The following is a 26,359-nucleotide window of genomic DNA, read 5'->3' as shown; positions in this document are numbered from 1 at the left end:
GCTGAAAATGTATCCATCAGTAGTAGTTCATTGCCTGTTGCGGTTCCCTCAACATCTAATGCACAAGATATACCTGTAAATTTAAAAGAATGTATTTCTGATTCTATTCAGAAGGCTTTGTCTGCCATTCCGCCTTCTAATTAAAGGAAAAAGGTCTTTCTTCTGTTATGTGTGATCAGTCCACGGGTCATCATTACTTCTGGGATATAACTCCTCCCCAACAGGAAATGCAAGAGGATTCACCCAGCAGAGCTGCATATAGCTCCTCCCCTCTACGTCAGTCCCAGTCATTCTCTTGCACCCAACGACTAGATAGGATGTGTGAGAGGACTGTGGTGATTATATTTAGTTTTTATGACTTCAATCAAAAGTTTGTTATTTTATAATAGCACCGGAGCGTGTTATTACTTCTCTGGCAGAGTTTGAGGAAGAATCTACCAGAGTTTTTTTACTATGATTTTAACCGGAGTAGTTAAGATCATATTGCTGTTCTCGGCCATCTGAGGGAGGTAAAAGCTTCAGATCAGGGGACAGCGGGCAGATGAATCTGCATTGAGGTATGTAGCAGTTTTTATTTTCTGAATGGAATTGATGAGAAAATCCTGCCATACCGTTATAATGACATGTATGTATACACTTCAGTATTCCGGGGATGGTATTTCACCGGAACTACTCTGTTAAAAGTCACTAATCCTTTTAATAAGTATTTTTCATGTTAAACGTTTTTGCTGGAATGTAGAATCGTTTACATTGCTGAGGTACTGAGTGAATAAATATTTGGGCATTATTTTCCACTTGGCAGTTGTTTGCTTTTAATTGTGACAGTTTCGTTTCTCTTCACTGCTGTGTGTGAGAGGGAGGGGCCGTTTTTGGCGCTCTTTGCTACGCATCAAAAATTTCCAGTCAGCTACTCTTATATTTCCTGCATGATCCGGTTCATCTTTGACAGATCTCAGGGGTCTTCAAACTTCTTTGGAGGGAGGTATATTCTCTCAGCAGAGCTGTGAGAATTTTATATTGACTGTGAATAAAAACGTTGCTCTTTAATTTTTATGTCAAATTTAATTATTGTTATTTTACTAATGGGAACAAACCTTTGCTAAAAGTTGTGTTGTTTTAAAGTTTGATGCTATAACTGTTTTTTTTTCAGTTCATTATTTCAACTGTCATTTAATCGTTTAGTACCTCTTTGAGGCACAGTACGTTTTTGCTAAAAAAGATTATAACCAAGTTGCAAGTTTATTGCTAGTGTGTTAAACATGTCTGACTCAGAGGAAGGTATCTGTGTCATTTGTTCCAATGCCAAGGTGGAGCCCAATAGAAATTTATGTACTAACTGTATTGATGCTACTTTAAATAAAAGTCAATCTGTACAATGTGAACAAATTTCACCAAACAGCGAGGGGAGAGTTATGCCGACTAACTCGCCTCACGCGGCAGTACCTGCATCTCCCGCCCGGGAGGTGCGTGATATTATGGCGCCTAGTACATCTGGGCGGCCATTACAGATAACATTACAAGATATGGCTACTGTTATGACTGAAGTTTTGTCTAAATTACCAGAACTAAGAGGCAAGCGTGATCACTCTGGGGTGAGAACAGAGTGCGCTGACAATACTAGGGCCATGTCTGATACTGCGTCACAGCTTGCAGAGCATGAGGACGGAGAGCTTCATTCTGTGGGTGACGGTTCTGATCCAAACAGATTGGATTCAGATATTTCAAATTTTAAATTTAAATTGGAGAACCTCCGTGTATTACTAGGGGAGGTCTTAGCAGCTCTCAATGATTGTAACACCGTTGCAATACCAGAGAAACTGTGTAGGTTGGATAAATACTTTGCGGTACCGGCGAGTACTGACGTTTTTCCTATACCTAAGAGACTAACTGAAATTGTTACTAAGGAGTGGGATAGACCCGGTGTGCCGTTCTCACCCCCTCCGATATTTAGAAAGATGTTTCCAATAGACGCCACCACTCGGGACCTATGGCAAACGGTCCCCAAGGTGGAGGGAGCAGTTTCTACTTTAGCTAAGCGTACCACTATCCCGGTGGAGGATAGCTGTGCTTTTTCAGATCCAATGGATAAAAAATTAGAGGGTTACCTTAAGAAAATGTTTGTTCAACAAGGTTTTATATTGCAACCCCTTGCATGTATCGCGCCGATTACGGCTGCGGCAGCATTTTGGATCGAGTCTCTGGAAGAGAACCTTAGTTCATCTACGCTAGACGACATTACGGACAGGCTTAGAGTCCTTAAACTAGCTAATTCTTTCATTTCGGAGGCCGTAGTACATTTAACCAAACTTACGGCTAAGAACTCAGGATTCGCCATACAGGCACGTAGGGCGCTGTGGCTAAAATCCTGGTCAGCTGATGTTACTTCTAAGTCTAAATTACTTAATATACCTTTCAAGGGGCAGTCTTTATTTGGGCCCGGTTTGAAAGAAATTATCGCTGACATTACAGGAGGTAAGGGCCACGCCCTACCTCAAGACAAAGCCAAAGCTAAGGCTAGACAGTCTAATTTTCGTCCCTTTCGGAATTTCAAAACAGGAGCAGCATCAACCTCCACTGCACCAAAACAGGAAGGAGCTGTTGCTCGTTACAGGCAAGGCTGGAAGCCTAACCAGTCCTGGAACAAGAGCAAGCAGGCCAGGAAACCTGCTGCTGCCCCAAAGACAGCATGAATCGAAAGCCCCCGATCCGGGACCGGATCTAGTGGGGGGCAGACTTTCTCTCTTCGCCCAGGCCTGGGCAAGAGATGTTCAGGATCCCTGGGCACTAGAGATCATATCTCAGGGATACCTTCTAGACTTCAAATTATCTCCCCCAAGAGGGAGATTTCATCTGTCAAGGTTGTCAACAAACCAGATAAAGAAAGAAGCGTTTCTACGCTGTGTACAAGATCTGTTATTAATGGGAGTGATCCATCCGGTTCCGCGGTCGGAACAAGGACAAGGGTTCTACTCAAACCTGTTTGTGGTTCCCAAAAAAGAGGGAACTTTCAGGCCAATCTTAGATTTAAAGATTCTAAACAAATTCCTAAGAGTTCCATCGTTCAAAATGGAAACTATTCGGACAATCTTACCCATGATCCAAAAGGGTCAGTACATGACCACAGTGGATTTAAAAGATGCTTACCTTCACATACCGATCCACAAAGATCATCACCGGTATCTAAGGTTTGCCTTCTTAGACAGGCACTACCAGTTTGTAGCTCTTCCATTCGGATTGGCTACGGCTCCAAGAATCTTCACAAAGGTTCTGGGGGCCCTTCTGGCGGTACTAAGACCGCGAGGGATTTCGGTAGCTCCGTACCTAGACGACATTCTAATACAAGCTTCAAGCTTTCAAACTGCCAAGTCTCATACAGAGTTAGTTCTGGCATTTCTAAGGTCGCATGGATGGAAAGTGAACGAAAAGAAGAGTTCTCTTTTTCCTCTCACAAGAGTTCCATTCTTGGGGACTCTTATAGATTCTGTAGAAATGAAGATTTACCTGACAGAAGACAGGTTAACAAAGCTTCTAAATGCATGCCGTGTCCTTCATTCCATTCAACTCCCGTCAGTAGCTCAATGCATGGAGGTGATCGGCTTAATGGTAGCGGCAATGGACATAGTACCTTTTGCACGCCTACACCTCAGACCGCTGCAATTGTGCATGCTAAGTCAGTGGAATGGGGATTACTCAGATTTGTCCCCTACTCTGAATCTGAATCAAGAGACCAGAAATTCTCTTCTATGGTGGCTTTATCGGCCACACCTGTCCAGGGGGATGCCATTCAGCAGGCCAGACTGGACAATTGTAACAACAGACGCCAGCCTACTAGGTTGGGGCGCTGTCTGGAATTCTCTGAAGGCTCAGGGACTATGGAATCAGGAGGAGAGTCTCCTTCCAATAAACATTCTGGAATTGAGAGCAGTTCTCAATGCCCTTCTGGCTTGGCCCCAATTAACAACTCGGGGGTTCGTCAGGTTTCAGTCGGACAACATCACGACTGTAGCTTACATCAACCATCAGGGAGGGACAAGAAGCTCCCTAGCAATGATGGAAGTATCAAAGATAATTCGCTGGGCAGAGTCTCACTCTTGCCACCTGTCAGCAATCCACATCCCGGGAGTGGAGAACTGGGAGGCGGATTTTTTGAGTCGCCAGACTTTTCATCCGGGGGAGTGGGAACTTCATCCGGAGGTCTTTGCCCAAATACTTCGACGTTGGGGCAAACCAGAGATAGATCTCATGGCGTCTCGCCAGAACGCCAAACTTCCTCGCTACGGGTCCAGATCCAGGGATCCGGGAGCGGTTCTGATAGATGCTTTGACAGCACCTTGGAACTTCGGGATGGCCTATGTGTTTCCACCCTTCCCCCTGCTTCCTCGATTGATTGCCAAAATCAAACAGGAGAGAGCATCAGTGATTCTAATAGCGCCTGCATGGCCACGCAGGACTTGGTATGCAGATCTAGTGGACATGTCATCCTGTCCGCCTTGGTCTCTACCTCTAAGACAGGACCTTCTGATACAGGGTCCATTCAAACATCAAAATCTAACTTCTCTGAAGCTGACTGCTTGGAAATTGAACGCTTGATTTTATCAAAACGTGGTTTTTCTGAGTCGGTTATTGATACCCTGATACAGGCTAGGAAGCCTGTTACCAGAAAGATTTACCATAAAATATGGCGTAAATACCTATACTGGTGCGAATCCAAACGTTACTCCTGGAGTAAGGTTAGGATCCCTAGGATATTGTCCTTTCTACAAGAAGGTTTAGAAAAGGGTTTATCAGCTAGTTCATTAAAGGGACAGATTTCAGCTCTGTCCATCTTGTTACACAGGCGTCTGTCAGAAAATCCAGACGTCCAGGCTTTTTGTCAGGCTTTAGCTAGGATCAAGCCTGTGTTTAAAGCTGTTGCTCCGCCATGGAGTTTAAACTTAGTTCTTAACGTTTTACAGGGTGTTCCGTTTGAACCCCTTCATTCCATTGATTTAAAATTGTTATCTTGGAAAGTTCTGTTTTTAATGGCTATTTCCTCGGCTCGAAGAGTCTCTGAGTTATCAGCTTTACATTGTGATTCTCCTTATCTGATTTTTCACTCAGACAAGGTAGTTCTGCGTACTAAACCTGGGTTCTTACCTAAGGTAGTCACTAACAAGAATATCAATCAAGAGATTGTTGTTCCATCCTTGTGTCCAAATCCTTCTTCAAAGAAGGAACGTCTTCTACACAATCTGGATGTAGTTCGTGCCCTCAAGTTCTACTTGCAGGCAACTAAAGATTTTCGCCAAACTTCTTCCCTGTTTGTCGTTTATTCTGGACAAAGGAGAGGTCAAAAAGCTTCTGCTACCTCTCTCTCTTTTTGGCTTCGTAGCATAATACGTTTAGCCTATGAGACTGCTGGACAGCAGCCTCCTGAAAGAATTACAGCTCACTCCACTAGAGCTGTGGCTTCCACTTGGGCCTTTAAGAATGAGGCCTCTGTTGAACAGATTTGCAAGGCTGCAACTTGGTCTTCGCTTCATACTTTTTCCAAATTTTACAAATTTGACACTTTTGCTTCTTCGGAGGCTATTTTTGGGAGAAAGGTTCTTCAGGCAGTGGTTCCTTCTGTATAATGAGCCTGCCTATCCCTCCCGTCATCCGTGTACTTTTGCTTTGGTATTGGTATCCCAGAAGTAATGATGACCCGTGGACTGATCACACATAACAGAAGAAAACATAATTTATGCTTACCTGATAAATTCCTTTCTTCTGTTGTGTGATCAGTCCACGGCCCGCCCTGTTTTTAAGGCAGGTAAATATCTTTTAAATTATACTCCAGTCACCACTTCACCCTTGGTTACTCCTTTCTCGTTGATTCTTGGTCGAATGACTGGGACTGACGTAGAGGGGAGGAGCTATATGCAGCTCTGCTGGGTGAATCCTCTTGCATTTCCTGTTGGGGAGGAGTTATATCCCAGAAGTAATGATGACCCGTGGACTGATCACACAACAGAAGAAAGGAATTTATCAGGTAAGCATAAATTATGTTTTTAAAACTTCTCATAAGGTTGATGAAATTTCAAATGACCAGCAACATACTGAATTATCCTTCTCTGATGAGGATCTATCTGATTCAGAAGATCCTGCCTCAGATATTGACACTGATAAATCCTCTTATTTATTTAAATTGGAGTATATTCATTCTTTGTTAAAAGAAGTGTTGATTACATTGGATATGGAGGAAACTAGTCCTCTTGATATTAAAACTAGTAAATGTTTAAATTCTGTTTATAAACCTCCTGTGGTTATTCCAGAGGTTTTTCCAGTTCCTGATGCTAGTTCTGATATGATTTCTAAGGAATGGAATAAGCCTGGTACTTCTTTTATTCCTTCTTCAAGGTTTAAAAAATTGTATCCTTTGCCAGAAGTTAGATTGGAGTTTGGGAAAAGATCCCCAAGGTTGATGGGGCTATCTCTACTCTTGCTAAACGTACTACTATTCCTACAGAAGATAGTACTTCTTTTAAAGATCCTTTAGATAGGAAACTTGAATCTTATCTAAGGAAAGCTTATTTATATTCAGGTCATCTTCTTAGGCCTGCAATTTCTTTGGCTGATGTTGCAGTTGCTTCAACTTTTTGGTTGGATACTTTAGCGGAACAAGTATCAGATCATGATTTGTCTAGCATTGTTAAGTTGATTCAACATCCTAATAATTTCATTTGTGATGCCATTTTTTTATATTATCAAAATTGATGTTAAATCTATGTCTTTAGCTATTTTACCTAGAAGAGCTTTGTGGCTCAAATCTTGGAATGCTGATATGACTTCTAAGTCCAGATTGCTATCTCTTTCATTCCAAGGTAATAAATTATTTGGTTCTCAGTTGGATTCAATAATTTCAACTGTTACTGGGGGGAAGGGAGTTTTTTGCCTCAGGATAAAAAACCTAAAGGTAGATCTAAAGCTTTTAACTGTTTTTGTTCCTTTTGACAAAATAAGGAACAGAAACCTAATCCTTCCCCCATGGAATCTGCTTCCAATTGGAAGCCTTCTTCAAATTGGAATAAATCCAAGCCATTTAAGAGATCTAAACCCGCCCCCAAGTCTGCATGAAGGTGCGGCCCTCATTCCAGCTCAGCTGGTAGGGGGCAGATTAAAATTTTTCAAATATGTTTGGATCAAATCGGTCCAAAATCATTGGATTCAGAGTATTGTCAGGGGTACAGAACAGGATTCAGAGTAAGACCGCCTGTGAGAAGATTTTTTCTCTCACGCATTCCGGTAAACCCAGTAAAGGCTCAGGCTTTTCTGAAGTGTGTTTCAGACCTGGAATTGTCAGGGGTAATCATGCCAGTTCCGTTTTAGGAACAGGGTCTGGGGTTTTATTCAAATCTATTCATTGTCCCAAAGAAAGAAAATTCATTCAGACCAGTTTTGAATCTAAAGATTTTGAATCGATATGTAAGAGTACCAATTTTCAAAATGGTAAGTATAAGGACTATTCTGCCTTTTGTTCAGCAGCATCGGACGCAATCCCCTTTGCTCGTTTTCATATGAGACCTCTCCAGCTTTGTATGGTGCAGGAATTATACAAGGATATCACAATTAATATTCTTAAATCCCAATGTTCGACTTTCTCTGACTTGGTGGTTAGATCACCATTGTATAATTCTAGGGGCCTCTTTCGTTCGTCCAACCTAGACTGTTATCACAACAGATGCGAGTCTTTCAGGTTGGGGAGCTGTTTGGGGATCTCTGACAGCACAAGGGGTTTGGAAATCTCAAGAGGCGAGATTACCAATAAATATTTTGGAACTCTGTACGATTCTCAGGGCTCTTCATTTTTGGCCTCTGTTGAAGAGAGAACCGTTCTTTTGCTTTCAGATAGACAATTTCACAACTGTGGCACATGTCAATCATCAGGGTGGGACTCACAGTCCTCAAGCTATGAAAGAAGTATCTCGGATACTTATTTGGGCGGAATCCAGCTCCTGTCTAATTTCTGTGGTTCATATCCCAGATATAAACACATTGGGAAGCGGATTACCTCAGTCGTCAGACTCTACATCCAGGTGAATGGTTTCTCCACCCAGATATGTTTCCTCAAGTTGTTCAGATGTGGGGGCTTCCAGAAATAGATCTGATGGCATCTCATCTAAACAAGGAACTTCCCAGGTACCTGTCCAGGTCCAGGTATGCTCAGGCAGAAGCAGTGGATGCGTTGACACTTCCTTGGTGTTATCAACTGGCTTATATTTTCCTGCCTCTAGTTCTTCCAAGAGTGATCTCCAAAATCATCATGGAGCAATCGTTTGTGCTGCTGGTGGCTCCAGCATGGCCTCACAGGTTTTGGTATGCGGATCTTGTTCGGATGTCCAGTTGCCAACCTGGCCACTTCCACTAAGGTCAGACCTTCTATCTCAAGGTCCGCTTTTCCATCAGGATCTAAAATCATTGCATTTGAAGGTATGGAGATTGAATGCTTAGTCATAGAGGTTTCTCTGACTCAGTGATTAATACTATGTTGCAGGCTTGTAAATCTGTTTCTAGAAAGATTTATTATCGAGTATGGAAGACTTACATTTCATGGTGTTCTTCTCATAAATTCTCTTGGCATTCTTTTAAAATTCCTAGAATTTTACAGTTTCTTCAAGATGGTTTAGATAAGGGTTTTCTGCAAGTTCCTTGAAAGGACAAATCTCTGCTCTTTCTGTTTTATATCATAGAAAGATTGCTAAACTTCCTGATATTCATTGTTTTGTGCAGGCTCTTGTGCTAGAAGAGTTTCTGAATTATACGCTCTCTCTTGGGAATTTCCTTTTCTGATTTTTCATCAGGGTAAGGCAGTTTTGCGGACTTCATTTAAATTCTTACCTAAGGTTGTGAATTCTAACAACATTAATAGAGAAATTGTTGTCCCTTCCTTGTGTCCTAATCATAAGAATTCTTTGGAGAGATCCTTACATTCTTTGGATGTGGTAAGAGCTTTGAAATATTATGTTGAAGCTACTAAAGATTTCAGGACGACTTCTAGTCTATTTGTGACATTTTCTGGTTCTAGGAAAGGTCAGACGGCTTCTGCTGTTTCCTTGGCTTTGTGGATAAAGTTTTTGATTCATCTAGCTTATTTGGAGTCGGGTCAAGCCCCGCCTCAGAGACTTACAGCTCATTCTACTAGATCAGTCTCTACTTCGTGGGCTTTTAAGAATGAAGCTTCAGTTGATCAGATTTGCAAAGCAGCAACTTGGTCTTTTTTGCATACATTTACTAAATTCTACCATTTTGATGTATTTGCTTCTTCGGACGCAGTTTTTGGAAGAAAAGTTCTTCAGGCAGCTGTTTCAGTTTGATTCTTCTGCTTATGATTTAAGTTTTTTCCTTTCATTTATGAGAATAAACATATATTTTGGGTTGTGGATTAATATTTTCAGCGGAAAATGGTTGGTTTTATTTTTTTCCCTCCCTCTCTAGTGACTCTTGCATTGAATTCCACATCTTGGGTATTGCTATCCCATACGTCACTAGCTCATGGACACTTGCCAATTACATGAAATAAAACATAATTTATGTAAGAACTTACCTGATAAATTCATGTCTTTCATATTGGCAAGAGTCCATGAGGCCCACCCCCTTTTTTATGGTGGTTATGATTTTTTGTATAAAGCACAATTATTTACAAATTCCTTTGTTGATGCTTTTTACTCCTTTCTTTATCAACCTACTACTTGGCTATTCGTTAAATTGAATTGTGGGTGTGGTGAGGGGTGTATTTATAGGCATTTTGAGGTTTGGGAAACTTTGCCTCTCCTGGTAGGATGGTATATCCCATACGTCACTAGCTCATGGACTCTTGCCAATATGAAAGAAATTAATTTATCAGGTAAGTTCTTACATAAATTATGTTTTTAGCACTTTAGTTAAGAGTGTTATGCTACAGCTTTGTACCATAAAACTCTTAACTACTGACTTTAAAATGCGGTACCAGTCTTGACAGGAGAGGGTCTACCGCTCACTATTTGTCAGACTCTTAATACCGGTGTTATGCAAGTCCCATTGAAAAAAGAGGATACGCAATTTACGTAAGTGGATTTGCGGTATTTCCAAGTCTGGCCAAAAAAGTGAGCGGTGAGCCTGTACCTTCAAGACTCGTAATACCAGCGGGCATTAAAAAGCAGCGTTAGGACAGGCCAACGCTGCTTTTTAAGCCTAACACAAAACTCGTAATCTAGGTGTAAGTTTTCTGCTGCTCCTGAGCTTGCCTATATAAACCATTCAGCAAGGGATAACAAGAGAAGGAAGCAAATTAAATAGAAGTAAATTGGAAAGTTGTTTAAAATTGTATTATCTATCTAAATCATGAAAGAAAAAAATTGGGTTTTATGTCCCTTTAAGGGCTTCATGACAGATGCTGTGCCCTGTCGTTAAGGGCTTAAACTTGCTTAGCCTGACAGAGTCACCCCTTTGCATATTCTTTAAAGGGACATAAAGCAGCATGGCATTGGAATATAAAATGCTTAATTATGCATAGTAAACACTTTGCAATATACTTTAATTATCTATTTTGCACTCTTTTTACGTCATTTAACACTGAAATTTGTGGATTTGTCTACTCCAGTAGTAATTCGAGACTGGCTTCTTCAAAGGTAAATGATGAGTTTGGCTAAAAACAAAAACAATTCCAATTTTGAATCTGTTTTGAAAAGTCACCTTTGACAAATGTGAATATATGCAAGAGAACAGACAAGCGTTTTATGTTCCTTTACAAAAGGAGCAGAGCACTAAGTTTCCTGTAAGTAGCAATCTGCTTTCCTATTTAATTCAAGGGATTCTTAGGCAGCAAATAGAACGTTGCTTAAAATTGCATGCTCTATCTGAATCACAAAAGAAAAAAAATGGGTTCAGTGTCCCTTTAACTCTGAATAGTTAAAGGGAAAGGTCAAAATTGAAATCTGCATTTCAGTTTGAAATAGAAGCATTTTCTTCTACAAGATACGACGAGTCCATGGATTTCATCCTTACTTGTGGGATATTATCCTCCTGCTAACAGGAAGTGGCAAAGAGCACCACAGCAGAGCTGTATATATAGCTCCTCCCTTCCCTCCACCCCCAGTCATTCTCTTTGCCTGTGTTTAGTACTAGGAAGAGGTAAAGTGAGGTGTTAGTTTTAGTTTCTTTAATCAAGAAGTTTTTTATTTTAAATGGTACCGGTGAGTACTATTTTCCTCAGGGAGGATATAGAAGAAGAATTCTGCCCGGAGGTTGATGATCTTAGCGGATGTAACTAAGATCCATGTTGGTTCCCACAGAGCTTCTGAAGGTAGTACAAGAGAAATCTTCAGTGTGGAGAATGGTTTCATGCTACAAGCAGCATTGAGGTATGTTCAGTCCTTTATTTCTGAGGAGACTTAGTGTATCAGAACTGGCTGACATTTTTTCCCTGCAAGGGAAGGGGTAAGCAGTAGACCTGTTGAAACAGAGGGTATTACTGAAAAACCTGTGTGTATTATTTATTAACATAGTACTGGGCTTAATGCAGCAAAGGGCTTATTGCAGCATGTTTCAGAGACACTGGGAGAGGCAGCTTAACGGTTTTGTTTTTATTTGTAGATAACAAACAATTATATGGCTGTTTTTATGAGGTTGTGTTTTGGGGACCACATGGTTTATGGCTAAACTGCTTCCCATGCGGTTGTACAGGCTGAGGTGAACGTCGTCCATGATGGGCGGGGCTTATTTTCGCGCGCTCAGACGCGCAGTTACTCTGGCTGTGAAGGCAGCAGGCATTAGCTCCAGATGGGCCTAAACTGATGTCCTGTTAACCGGATCGTTATCAAGTCTTTTTGCAGTACCCTGGGGGCAGGGGTCGTTGTGGCGAGCTGCAGGGGTCGTTTTTTTAAATCAATTTACATTGCAATAAAAAACTTTTAGAGGTTAATTTTACCCTTTGCTCTTAGGGTGCATTAATTTTTGGCACTATTGTATATGTGTAGCTTATTAGATAGCATTATTTAACGTTTTTAGGCAGTTTGGAAAAAATTGTGCGCTTTTTTATTTCTTAAAGGCGCAGTACACGTTTTTCTAAAAATTGTTTAATTCAATAAATAAAGTGTTTAACGACTATTGTGGTTATTACTAGTCTGTTCAACATGTCTGACATTGAGGAAACTCATTGCTCTATGTGTTTGGAAGCCATTGTGGAACCCCCTCTTACATTGTGTACCTCTTGTACTGAAAGGGCCTTACATTGTAAAAAGCATATTTTAGGTAATGAAAGTGTGCCTAAGGATGATTCTCAGTCTGAAGAGAATCAGGATATGCCATCCAATTCTCCCCAAGGCTCATTCTACTAGGGCTGTGGCTTCCACATGGGCCTTTAAAAACGATGCTTCTGTTGAACATATTTGTAAGGCTGCAACTTGGTTGTCCCTTCATACTTTTTCCAAATTTTCCAAATTTGATACTTTTGCTTCTTCTGAGGCTGTTTTTGGGAGAAAAGTTCTTCAAGCAGTGGTCTCTGTCTTGTCCCTCCCTTTCATCCGTGTCCTGTAGCTTTGGTATTGTATCCCACAAGTAAGGGTGAAATCCGTGGACTCGTCGTATCTTGTAGAAGAAAAGGAAATTTATGCTTACCTGATAAATTGATTTCTTCTATGATATGACGAGTCCACGGCCCTCCCTGTCATTTTAAGACAGATTATATTTTATTTTTACAACTTCAGTCACCTCTGCACCTTTTAGCTTTTCCTTTCTCTTCCTAAACCTTCGGTCGAATGACTGGGGGTGGAGGGAAGGGAGGAGCTATATATACAGCTCTGCTGTGGTGCTCTTTGCCACTTCCTGTTAGCAGGAGGATAATATCCCACAAGTAAGGATGAAATCCGTGGACTCGTCGTATCGTAGAAGAAATCAATTTATCAGGTGAGCATAAATTTCCTTTTTGCAGTTTACTGTTTTTAATAAAAATTATTGCTGTTGTTTAGCATCACGTGTTCTATGTGTGATTAGAGAACCAGGGTTCACACACCATGGGGCCTAGTTATCAAGCCGTCTACTTTACCTGCCTTCGCCGGTTCAATACGCCCGCCTAAGCTCGCCTACCATCGCTGCCGCGGACCTGAAAAATTTTGCCTAAGTTATCAATAAAGCTGTCAAAAAGCCGCGCACCAAGTACGGGCGATGAGCAGCGGACTGTGAGAGTTATCACTCATCCGATCTCGCTGCTCTTCGGCTTTTTCCCAGCTTTATTGCTAGCCTGTCACTAAGCACCCACACTAACTACACTGCTCTACCCCCTATACCGACACCCACGGAGCCCCCCGCAACTCAATAAAGTTATAAACCCCTAAACCGCTGCTCCTAGACCCCGCCGCAACTCTTATAAATGTATTAACTCCTAAACCACCGCTCCCGGACACTGCCGCCACCTACATTCTACCTAGTAACCCCTATCCTGCCCCCCCTATACCGCCGCCCTCTATAATAAAGTTATTAACCCCTATCCTGCCGATCCCGGACCTCGCCGCAACTAAATAAATAGTTTAACCCCTAAACCGCCGCTCACGGACCCCGCCGCAACCTATATTAAACTTATTAACCCCTAATCTGCCCCCCCTACACCGTCGCCACCTATAATAAATGTATTAACCCCTATCCTGCCCCCCCTACACCGCCGCCACTGTAATAAAATTATTAACCCCTAAACCTAAGTCTAACACTAACCCTAAAACCCCCCTAACTTAAATATTAATTAAATAAATCTAAATAATATTTCTCTTATTAAATAAATTAATCCTATTTAAAACTAAATACTTACCTTTAAAATAAACCCTAATATAGCTACAATATAAATAATAATATAGGATTTATTTTTATTTTACAGGCATCTTTCAATTTATTTTAAATAGGTACAATAGCTATTAAATAGTTATTAACTATTTAATAGCTACCTAGTTAAAATAAAGAGAAATTAACCTGTAAAATAAAAACTAACCTAAGTTACAATTACACCTAACACTACACTATACTTAAATAAATTAATCCTATTTAAAACTAAACACTTACCTGTAAAATAAACCCTAAGATAGCTGCAATGTAATTAATAATTACATTGTAGCTATTTTAGGATTTATATTTATTTTACAGGTAACTTGGTATTTATTTTAGCTAGTTAGAATAGTTATTAAATAGTTATTAACTATTTAATAACTACCTAGCTAAAAGAAATACAAAATTACCTGTAAAATAAATCCTATCCTAAGTTACAATTAAACCTAACACTACACTATCATTACATTAATTAAATAAATTAGCAACAAACAACTACAATTAAATTAAATTAAATAAACTAACTAAAGTACAAAAAATAAAAAAAGCTAAGTTACAAAAAGTAAAAAAAATAAGTTACAAACATTTAAAACATATTACAACAATTTTAAGCTACTTACACCTAATCTAAGCCCCCTAATAAAATAACAAAGCCCCCCAAAATAAAAATTAGAAGTTTAAAGCTCTTTTACCTTACCAGCCCTAAAAAGGGCCTTTTGCGGGGCATGCCCCAAAGAATTCAGCTCTTTTGCCTGTAAAAGAAAAATACAACCCCCCCAACATTAAAACCCACCACCCACATACCCCTAATCTAACCCAAACCCCCCTTAAAAAAAACCTAACACTACCCCCCTGAAGATCATCCTACCGTGAGTCGTCTTCAGCCAGCCGACCATCGATGGAACCGAAGAGGAGATCCGGAGCGGCAGAAGTCATCATCCAAGGGGCGCTGAAGAAATCTTCCATCAGATGAAGTCATCATCCAGACGGCGCTGAAGAAATCTTCCATACGGGCGATGTCATCTTCCAAGCGGCGTGTTCAATCTTCATCCATCCGGAGCTGAGCGGAGCCATCTTCAGACGAGCCGATGCGGAGCCATCCTCTTCTTCCCGACGACTACCGACGAATGTATATTCCTTTAAGGGACATCATCCAAGATGGCGTCCATTCAATTCCGATTGGCTGATAGGATTCTATCAGCCAATCGGAATTAAGGTAGGAAAAATCTGATTGGCTGATTGAATGAGGATGGCTCCGCGTCGGCTCGTCTGAAGATGGCTCCGCTCAGCTCCGGATGGATGAAGATTGAAGACGCCGCTTGGAAGATGACATCGCCCATATGGAAGATTTCTTCAGTGCCGCCTAGATGATGACTTCATCGGATGGAAGATTTCTGCAGCGCCCCTTGGATGATGACTTCTGCCGCTCCGGATCTCCTCTTCGGTTCCATTGATGGTCGGCTGGCTGAAGACGACTCAAGGTAGGATGATCTTCAGGGGGGTAGTGTTAGGTTTTTTTAAGGGGGGTTTGGGTTAGATTAGGGGTATGTGGGTGGTGGGTTTTAATGTTGGGGGGGGGTTGTATTTTTCTTTTACAGGTGAAAGAGCTGAATTCTTTGGGGCATGCCCCGCAAAAGGACCTTTTAAGGGCTGGTAAGGTAAAAGAGCTTTGAACTTTTTAATTTAGAATAGGGTATGGAATTTTTTTTATTTTCGGGGGCTTTGTTATTTTATTAGGGGGCTTAGATTAGGTGTAAGTAGTTTAAAATTGTTGTAATATGTTTTAAATGTTTGTAACTTATTTTTTTTATTTTTGTAACTTAGCTTTTTTTATTTTTTGTACTTTAGTTAGTTTATTTAATTTAATTTAATTGTAGTTATTTGTAGCTAATTTATTTAATTAATGTAATCATAGTGTAGTGTTAGGTTTAATTGTAACTTAGGTTAGGATTTATTTTACAGGTAATTTTGTATTTCTTTTAGCTAGGTAGTTATTAAATAGTTAATAACTATTTAATAACTATTCTAACTAGCTAAAATAAATACCAAGTTACCTGTAAAATAAATATAAATCCTAAAATAGCTACAATGTAATTATTAATTACATTGCAGCTATCTTAGGGTTTATTTTACAGGTAAGTATTTAGTTTTAAATAGGATTAATTAATTTAAGTATAGTGTAGTGTTAGGTGTAATTGTAACTTAGGTTAGTTTTTATTTTACAGGTTAATTTCTCTTTATTTTAACTAGGTAGCTATTAAATAGTTAATAACTCTTTAATAGCTATTGTACCTATTTAAAATAAATTGAAAGATGCCTGTAAAATAAAAATAAATCCTAAGATAGATACAATATAATTATTATTTATATTGTAGCTATATTAGGGTTTATTTTAAAGGTAAGTATTTAGTTTTAAATAGGATTAATTTATTTAATAAGAGAAATATTATTTAGATTTATTTAATTAATATTTAAGTTAGGGGGTGTTAGGGTTAGGGTTAGACTTAGGTTTAGGGGTTAATAATTTTATTACAGTGGCGGCGGTGTAGTGGGGGGCAGGATAGGGGTTAATAAATTTATTATAGGTGGCGACGGTGTAGGGGGGGCAGGATAGGGGTTAATACATTTATTATAGGTGGCGACGGTATAGGGGGGCAGGAAAGGGGTTAATAGGTATCATGTAGGTGGCGGCGGGGTCTGGGAGCGGTGGTTTAGGGGTTAATACATATATTATCGTTGCGGCGGGGCCCGGGAGCGGCGGTTTAGGGGTTAACATATTTATTTTAGCTTGCGGTGGGCTCCGGGAGCGGCGGTTTAGGGGTTAATCAGTTTATTAGAGTGGCGGTGGGCTCCGGGAGCGGCGGTTTAGGGGTTAATCAGTTTATTAGAGTGGCGGTGGGCTCCGGGAGCGGCGGTTTAGGGGTAATAACTTTATTTAGTTGCGGCGGTGTAGGGGGGGCAGATTAGGGGTGTTTAGACTCGGGGTACATGTTAGGGTGTTAGGTGTAGACAGCTCCCATAGGAATCAATGGGATGTCTGGCAGCAGCGAACATGAACTTTCGCTATGGTCAGACTCCCATTGATTTCTATGGGATCCACCGCCTCCAGGGCAGCGGATTGAAATCCAGGTACGCTGGGCCGGAAAAGTGCCGAGCTTACCTGCTAGTTTTTTGATAACTAGCAAAAGTAGTCAGATTGTGCCGCACTTGTGTGCCGAACATCTGGAGTGACGTAAGAATCGATCTGTGTCGGACTGAGTCCGGCGGATCGAAGCTTACGTCACAAAATTCTACTTTTGCCGGTATCTAGGGCTTGATAACTAAGGAGAATCAGCCTCGCCACAAATACGCTGCGGAATTCCAGCGTATTTGAGGTTGACGGCTTGATAACTACGCCCCTATGCCTGTTCTGTGAGCTTGTAGTAGTTTGTATTGTATCAGTAAAGACTGAATTTGTGTCATACAGACCACTGACAAATCTCTGAGAAGTGGTGGTATTTTAATGCTGGTGCACAAAGCACTGACAGCATATGTGCATATGCTGCTGAAAACCAATATTAACTTTTACAAGAAGCATTTTTGCTAATGGAAGTGTAGTGGACAAATGCCCCTATGTTTTAAATTTAAATGCACACACGCACATTTAGATTTTGACCATTCTATACCTTTAATTACATAATCAAGGATATGCTGTTAAGGTTAAATGCAATGAAGAGAATTAGCTCAGTCATTACAGTTAAAGGGACAGTAAACACCTTGTAATTACAAGAAATTTATGTTGTTTTGCAAACATCCTTTTTACTGCAGTAGCCAAACGCCGCCCACCATTCGCCTTATTTGGAAGAGCCAATTTGACCTTTAGTCCACAGACAACAAGGCTAGTCACAATTATAAAGTTAGTATAAGTGCTCTGTTTTTCAGTTCTTATCAGTTGAAGCCAATTAGGCACAGATATATATGAAACAGAGTTAGTCTTCAGAAGTCAGCAGGGTGCTGTTCATGTTCTGAGAATGAGAAAATGCTCAATTTGCAGAACTAAATTACATGAAAATGGGGCAAAATAAATAATTAAAATATATTGTCAAATATATATCAATGAGTTTACTGTTCCTTTAAGGCTTTGAGGAGTTCAGGACATCATAATTTAATTTAAATTGCACTGAGAGCTTAGAGCTACACATATTTGTGTTAGGTTGGGTTTTTTTTGGGCTGGAGGCTTTCCATAGGTTAGGATTAATAAACTGTAACATTTTTACGTATGTACTATAAGTACTAGTCTTTTAACTCCCTGGCTCTCATATTAGGCACTTTGTTTCACTCAAATAAATACACCAAGACCATAATCATAACATTTCCACATAAACAGGTAAACATTTAGATAAAACCCCAGGGTGCATGCCCTGCCACAAAACATACCCTCCGTTACAACCAAGAAGGGCACGCCCCCTTGTACCGAATTCTCCCCTGCCAATCAAACAGGAAGTACCAAAAAATCCCCTGTCTGACCAAAGCCACCAAATAGGCAAGCACCCCCCACAAGTTATGACATACAACTAAGCCACATAAATAAAAGGGGGGTGGGTGGGCAGGCAGGAGCTTCTCCTCGAACGCCCTAGAATGAATCTCACACAAGCTCAGTCCCCAGTCCAGCCCACTGACCCCAGGATGAACTCTCCACTTGACCTCTGTGGGGGTCACAGAACCCCTCTTTCAAGTTCTTTTATCCAGGGGTTTCTCTTGCTGGCTGTTCATAGCAACTAGTCATTAGATGCTGCTATTATTTAGCACTATCAAAAAAAAAGAGTTGTGTATACTTGTGGATGTGCAAAATGTGTTATTCAAATATTCATTTGTCAAATGAATTACAAATATGACTGCAGGTAGCACAGATCTTTGTGTGTTGCCCTTTAACACTATTATATCTGGCACTGAAAATAGACGAATGCTACTACCTGTGGCCATATTTGGAATGTGTTTGACAAACTAATAGCCAAATAAAGAAATGTGCACATACCTAATGAAAATAAGGTGCCTCTTGATTTTATTGTGTCATTATTGTAACTTGCATAGATTCTAGCTCATAGTGATCTCTCTGTTGCCGCTAGATGTTTTTATAGCTGTTTGCAGGTGATCTAGGGGGCCCCTAGAGGCGAGCAAAGCTATAGCCGGCAGGGGCCTTTGACCGGAGGAGGAATAGGCCATTATGGGGGGTTGGTTGAAAAAAGGGGGTGGAGTGAAGGAAGCCATTATTTAAGGAGCTGAGCGGGAAAATGTTGCAGATCAGTGATAACAAATTTCTGAAGCAGCATCTCCCTCTTGCCCGCCCTTTCGTTTTGGCTGGTGTATTCTTTTTGTCATGACGCAGTTGGATGGCTGGGGTGGTAGTTCGCTGCAAGACAGCGGGTTATGGCCAATTGGAAGGTGTTAAGGTAATTTGTATTCCCATGGGGTGGAAGGCTTGTGGAACGTCTCAAGGGACAAGGGGATCTCTTAGAGGCAGGTTTTTAAAGACGGTTAACAGACTCAATCCTTAATAAGGTTGTGCCAAGAGAATTGACAGCCATACTTACAGCCATTTTGGAACTAGCACCGCTTGCTCATATGTTTACAGAAGTTGTTGTTGCAGTTTGTTATTTGCACTTATTTGTAAGGTATTTAAATATTTGAAAAGTTTTATATTTATATCTTTTTATTCAATGGTTAAGGAAGTGTTAACTTTGAGGGATTGTTGTGGGTGGTCTTCATGGGCAGAAGGCCGGAAATTGACGACCTTAAAGGTCAAGGCCAGTGTTTCTCAACTCCAATCCTCAAAAACCCCTAACAGTCCAGATTTTCATGATATCTGAACTAAAGCACAGGTAAAATAGGTGATAGCAGGTTAGTAATCATGGTTACTGTTCGGTTGATTATCATGTTAAGGGTTACCTAAGGACTGAGGTTGAGAATCACTGATATAAGCCCTTAAAGGGACATTAAACAATAAATAAATGCTAGATAGAACGATGATTCAAAGAAAAGATTAGTCTGAGAATAACATGTAGCTGTATTTTCTTGTTTCAATAGTGACAAAATAAGTGTAAAGTTTTAGTCTCTATAAAACAATGAGAGCTGCCATGTTGTAACTTAGGTTACCTTTTCTGCTGTGGCCAATTAGGGGCAGTTATAAATAGGTCACTAGAGACTGCAGCCAATGGCTGTGTAGAATATAACAGTGCTCTGCACTTCCATTACTAACAGGAACTGAAAATCTCACAATTTCAGAATGGAATTACAGGAAAAGAGGACAAAATAAATAAAGTATTTTGTAGAAGATTTTTTATATATACAATTTATCATTTTATATTACCATCTGAAAGTGTTTAATGCCCCTTTAACTATACAGTTTGATGTCCCGCCCAGCAGGAGCAGAATATGAGCAGACTTGAGCAATGCACTTACAGTGGTATGCCCAGTATTTGACATATTTTTGACTCATACTTAAAGCATATAGATTAATATTTCTCTGTATAAATGGAAATATATTTAAAATTCTAAGATCCTCAAATATGGTAAAGCATTAAATATGCAATCTTTACCTGGGATTGTTGTTTCCATTATTTGCCAGTGAGCTCCCAATGAGAATTTCACCCCCATTCAGTCTCTCTCCACAGCAGTCACCTCTGTTTGTGATTATCACTTTTGAAATTCTGTGATTTCTTAGTAAGTCCAACCTCCACCACGGGGACATATCATTGTTTGTGTGAGTACAAGACCCGTGGTAATAATCGGCATCCGGGTTCCCATCTATTGCATTTATCGGCCATGACACATATCCATATTTTGTGTTACCAAATACCGAGGATTGTGTTGCACGACCACGAAGGGCAACATTCTCATCTGCAATTAGGATATACAAGAAAACAATGCAGCTGGAGTTTACAATTAGACATACAATTATTAAACAAATAAGGTAAACAGCCTTACAACTCCTCGAAATCAGTGAGAGTGTAATACTGGCTATTTTTTCCTTCTTTGTATGGAACTAGTCTTGTTTATAGCAATAAATTACAAATAAGTTCACAAGCTATCCTTATATATTCAGAGATTAGATATAGATCAGGGACTACAACATTTACTGTACCAGTGTGTAGCTGGCATCTGTAAGCATCTTTAGATTAACCTCTTCACCGCTGCGCTGTGCCTATGCCTAATTAGACTTGTTTTCTCTTTGCATTTAGGTGTACCTACATCATATGTTTTTAATAGGCCAGAAACTTCTTTAGTTTGTTAGCATCCCACAAAAACAAATATTAAAGGGATACTAAACCCACATTTTTTCTTTTAGGATTTGGATAGAGCATGAAATTTTAAGCAACTTTCTAATTTACTCCAATAATTGATTTATCTTCGTTCTCTTGGTATCTTTATTTGAAAAAGCAGGAATGAAAACTTAGGAGCAGGCCTATTGGGTTAGCAACCTGGATAGCGCTTGCTGATTGGTGGTTATATATAGCCACCAATCAGCAAGCACTATTCAGGTACTGAACCTAAAATGGGCCGGCTCCTTAGCTTTCATTCCTGCTTTTCAAATAAAGATACCAAGAGAACGAAGAACATTTGATAATAGGAGTAAATTATAAAGGTACTTATGTTAAACCTGAATCATGAAAGAAAAAAATTAGGTTTAGTATATCTTTAATAATAAAACAGTCCCACAACTCATATAAATCAGTGAGAGTGTAATAATCTCATTTTTTGTATGGAATAAATATTCTTTATAGCAATAAAATACAAATATATTTATAAACATCCTTGTATATTCAGATACAATATATAGATCAGGGACTACAACATGTGTCACAGTGTATATTCACCTAATGTGCTTCATTATAGTTGGTATCTGTATGCATTTTTAGATTAACCCCTTCACTGCTGAGCTGTGCCTAAACCTAAGTCATTTAGACTATTGTTCACTTTGCATTTAGTTTTACCTACATGACATGTGTGTTTTTAGTTTTTTAGTAGACCATGAACTTATTTAGTTAGCATTTCACCCAAAAAATTCAAAAATAAATATTAATAATAATACTAATAATAATAGAATTAATTTTAATGTTATCCTAATAAAAATATGCCACTCAGCAGCATAAGACATTTATTTAATCAAGTCACACACCTGGATTTTTTCCTCATGTAGCAACAATTCATTAATTAAAAAATATCTGGGGTTACATTTGTATCAAACTTTATCTTGATAGCTGTGTATCTCCGTAAAGGGCATAACTTTCATTTGTGTATGCAAAGAAGAAGCACATATATAACAGTATAGTTTTCATAGGCAAACTGACCCATTGGGCACTCAGTTAACAACCAATGGGCCACAGTCCAGTGGGGGGGGGGGGGGGCAAAGACCATCCAACCTGTTAAATCAGTGATGTGCTACTAAAGATTGCTGGGGAGCCAGGCGCCATTAAAAAAGTTTCAAGCAGTTTCAAGCAGCAGTAATGTTTTAGTTTGCTGCACTCACTGTAGAGTGCTAACGTAAAAGACCTACACAATTTGGCTGGGAGAAAGGTGAACTAGCTTCAGCTGCATATTTTTATATATATATATATATATATATATATATATATATATATATATATATATATATATATATATATATATATATATATATATATATATATATATATATATATATACTGACCAAGCAGGTTAGCACTCCAGTAAACAGTACCTTCTGCCCAGGGTGCAACAAATATTCAAATAATTTCAAAGCAAAGTGCACTCACCGGTACATTCTTCAATACACCATTTATTTGTTTTGGGGTGTTTTGGGTGAGTTTTTTGACATTTGTCTGTCTGAGGAAGGGGGTTAAACCCCGAAAACATTAATAAATAAATGGTGTATCGGATAAAGCCCGGTGAATGCACTTTGCTTTTAAATGATATATATATATACTAGTCCTAAAGCCTGTGTACACTGCCATTTTTTGCAGTACAGTGGTCCCACCCCTTGCTCTCTCCTCTATTTTGCTCTCTCCCCCTCTCTTTTGCTCTCTCGTTCTCCCCCTCTCTTTTGCTCTCTCTCTCTCTTCCAATCTCTTTTGCTCTATCTATCCCCCTCTCTTTTGCTCTCTCACTCCTCCTCTCTTTTGCTCTCTCTCTCCCCCTCTCTTTTGCTCTCTCTCTCTCCCCCCTCTCTTTTGCTCTCTCTCCCCCCTCTATTTTGCTCTCTCTCTCCCCTCTATTTTGCTCTCTTTCCCCCCTCTCTTTTGCTCTCTCTCCCCCTCTCTTTTGCTCTTTCTCCCCGATCTCTTTTGCTTTTTCTCCCCCTCTCTTTTGCTCTCTTTCTCCCTCTCTTTTGCTCTCTCCCCCTCTTTTTTGCTCTATCCCCCTCTCTTTTGCTCTCTCTCTCCCCTCTCTTTTGTTTTCTCTCTTTCTCCCCCATCTCTGTTGCTCTCTCTCTCCCCCCTCTCTTTTGCTCTTTCTCTCTCCATCCCTCTCTTTTGCTCTCTCTCCTCTCTTTTGCTCTTTCTCCCCCCCTCTCTTTAGATCTCTCTCTCCCCCCTCTCTTTTGCTCTCTCTCCCCCCTCTCTTTTGCTCTCTCTCTCCCCCCTCTCTTTTGCTCTCTCTCCCCCTCTCTTTTGCTCTCTCTCCCCCTCTCTTTTGCTCTCTTTCCCCCTCTCTTTTGCTCTCTCTCCCTCCCTCTCTTTTGTTCTCTCTCTCCCATCTTCTCTTTTGCTCTCTCCCCCTCTCTTTTGCTCTCTCTCTCTCCCCCCCTCTCTTTTGCTCTCTCTCTCTCCCTCCTCTCTTTTGCTCTCTCTCTCTCCCTCCTCTCTTTTGCTCTCTCTCCCCTCTCTTTTGCTCTCTCTCTCCCCTATTTTGCTCTCTCTCCTCCCTCTTTTGTGCTCTCTCACGGCCACTCCTGCACGACCACGCACCCACCCCTGCTCCTGCCCCCACCACGCCCGCTCCCGTCACGTCACACCTGCTCCCGTCCAGCCCCGCCCCAGCCATGCCCGAACCTGCCCACTCTTGCCGACCGTTCTTGCAGCGGACAGCAGATCAGTTTGGGAAACAGCTTCGGACTAACATACCTGGCCTTTTATATTATAGGATATATATATCAGTGTGAGGATCCCTAGATTTGATACTAATACAGATTATATATATTTATTATTTAAATGTTTTTGCCCGGGGGCCCCATGGGTTGTCGGTCAACCCCTGATAGTGTTCAATAATCTATCAGTTTGAAATTATATTAAAAATACAATATATGAATAAAAAAAACATACTAATATTGCCAATTTAACGACTTAACCTAGGACAATGTACTGTATATATACATCATGCAGTACTAAAGCTACAGTCAAGAGCCTGTGTTCCTGAGCTCCAGGCATCTGCCTGCATATGGTACTCCGGTTCTATAAGAAGGCAGATGCCAGATCGCTACAGACAACGATCGCCAGTGTGGGGACCACTATACTACAGAAAATGTAAAAAATAAATTTAAAAATATGTATTTCTCCTGTTAAGTGTAGTCAGTCCACGGGTCATCCATTACTTATGGGATATTAACTCCTCCCTAACAGGAAGTGCAAGAGGATCACCCAAGCAGAGCTGCTATATAGCTCCTCCCCTCTACGTCACACCCAGTCATTCTCTTGCACCTAACTAATAGATAGGATGTGTGAGAGGAGTGTGGTTATTAAATTTAGTTTTTTATTACTTCAATCAAAAGTTTGTTATTTTAAACAGCACCGGAGTGTGTTGTTTCTTCTCAGGCAGTATTAGAAGAAGAATCTACCTGAGTTTGTGTATGATCTTAGCGGACGTAACTAAGATCCATTTGCTGTTCTCGGCCATTCTGAGGAGCGAGGTAACTTCAGAACAGGGGACAGCGGGCAGGGTTCACCTGCAAAGAGGTATGTTGCAGTATATTATTTTCTAAGGAATGGAATTGACTGAGAAAATACTGCTAATACCGATATAATGTAAGTACAGCCTTAAATGCAGTAGTAGTAACTGGTATCAGGCTGTTATGTATGTATGTTGGCACCAAAGTATTTCTGGGGAATGGCACTTCACTAAGAAAATACTGTATACATATAACTCTAGCCTCTCTGCAGTGATAGCGACTAGCAACAGGCTTTTATTCTTATTCATATATTTAAAACGTTTACTGACAGTTTAATCGTTTTTTTCTCTGAGGTACTTGGTGAAAATTTATGGGCATTATTTCCCACTTGGCTGTCGTTTATTTTGCATAAAATCAGTTACTGAGCTTCCCCACTGCTGTATTAAGAGTGGGAGGGGCCTATTTTTGGCGCTTTTACTACGCATTAAAATTTCAGTCACAGTCTTCCTTATTCTCCCTGCATGATCCAGGACGTCTCTACAGAGCTCAGGGGTCTCCAAAACTAGTTTGAGGGAGGTAATCACTCACAGCAGACCTGTGAGACTGTGCTTTGACTGTGATAAAAAACGTATTTATTTGTCAATCGTTTTTTTTGGTATTAATAATCCATTTGCTGATGGGTGCTATCCTTTGCTAAATTAATGCATTTCATATGAAAAATTGATTGCTATAACTAAACCGGTTCATTGTTATATCAAAGTGTCAGTTTTTTTGTGTGCTTCTCAAAGGCACAGTAACGTTTTGCATATTGCTTGTAAATTCAGTTGAAAAGTATTTCCAAGCTTGCTAGTCTAATTGCTAGTTTGTTTAAACATGTCTGACACAGAGGAATCTCTTTGTGCAATATGTTCAAAAGCCAAGGTGGAGCCCAATAGAAATTTATGTACTAATTGCATTGATGCTACTTTGAATAAAAGCCAATCTGTACATGTTAAGCAACATTCACCAGACAACGAGGGGGAAGTTATGCCGACTAACTTGCCTCACGTGTCAGTACCTGCATCTCCCGCTCAGGAGGTGCGTGATATTGTAACGCCAAGTACATCAGGGCGGCCATTACAAATCACTTTACAAGACATGGCTAATGTTATGACTGAAGTTTTGTCTAAATTGCCAGAACTTAGGGGTAAACGAGATAACTCTGGGATGAGAACAGAGTGCGCTGATAATGCTAGGGCCATGTCTGATACTGCGTCACAATTTGCAGAACATGAGGACGGAGAGCTTCATTCTGCGGGTGACGGATCTGATCCAAATAAACTGGATTCAGACATTTCAAATTTTAAGTTTAAGCTGGAAAACCTCCGTGTATTACTAGGGGAGGTGTTAGCGGCTCTGAATGATTGTAACACAGTTGCAATCCCAGAGAAAATGTGTAGGTTGGATAAATATTTTGCGGTACCGACGAGTACTGACGTTTTTCCTATACCTAAGAGACTTACTGAAATTGTTACTAAGGAGTGGGATAGACCCGGTGTGCCTTTCTCACCCCCTCCTATATTCAGAAAAATGTTTCCAATAGACGCCACCACACGGGACTTATGGCAAACGGTCCCTAAGGTGGAGGGAGCAGTTTCTACTTTAGCTAAGCGTACCACTATCCCGGTGGAGGATAGCTGTGCCTTTTCAGATCCAATGGATAAAAAGTTA

The 26,359-nt window shown here is 40.2% G+C and overlaps 1 protein-coding gene across 1 annotated transcript in view; it reads right to left on the bottom strand.

The window, feature by feature from the left end:
- The window catches only part of LOC128655901 (fucolectin), a 177,002-nt gene that overhangs the window by 35,802 nt on the left and 114,841 nt on the right, over window positions 1-26,359 (bottom strand). The window contains exon 4 of the mRNA XM_053709490.1: window positions 20,385-20,685. Coding sequence (XP_053565465.1) covers window positions 20,385-20,685 — 301 coding nt within the window. The remainder of the gene's footprint in view (window positions 1-20,384; window positions 20,686-26,359) is intronic.

Source organism: Bombina bombina, chromosome 4 (genome assembly GCF_027579735.1).
Source record: "Bombina bombina isolate aBomBom1 chromosome 4, aBomBom1.pri, whole genome shotgun sequence".
In the NCBI taxonomy this organism is placed as follows: Eukaryota; Metazoa; Chordata; class Amphibia; order Anura; family Bombinatoridae; genus Bombina; species Bombina bombina.
The sequence above is the reverse complement of the archived record's forward strand: the minus strand, read 5'-3'. Positions and strand labels throughout refer to the sequence as shown.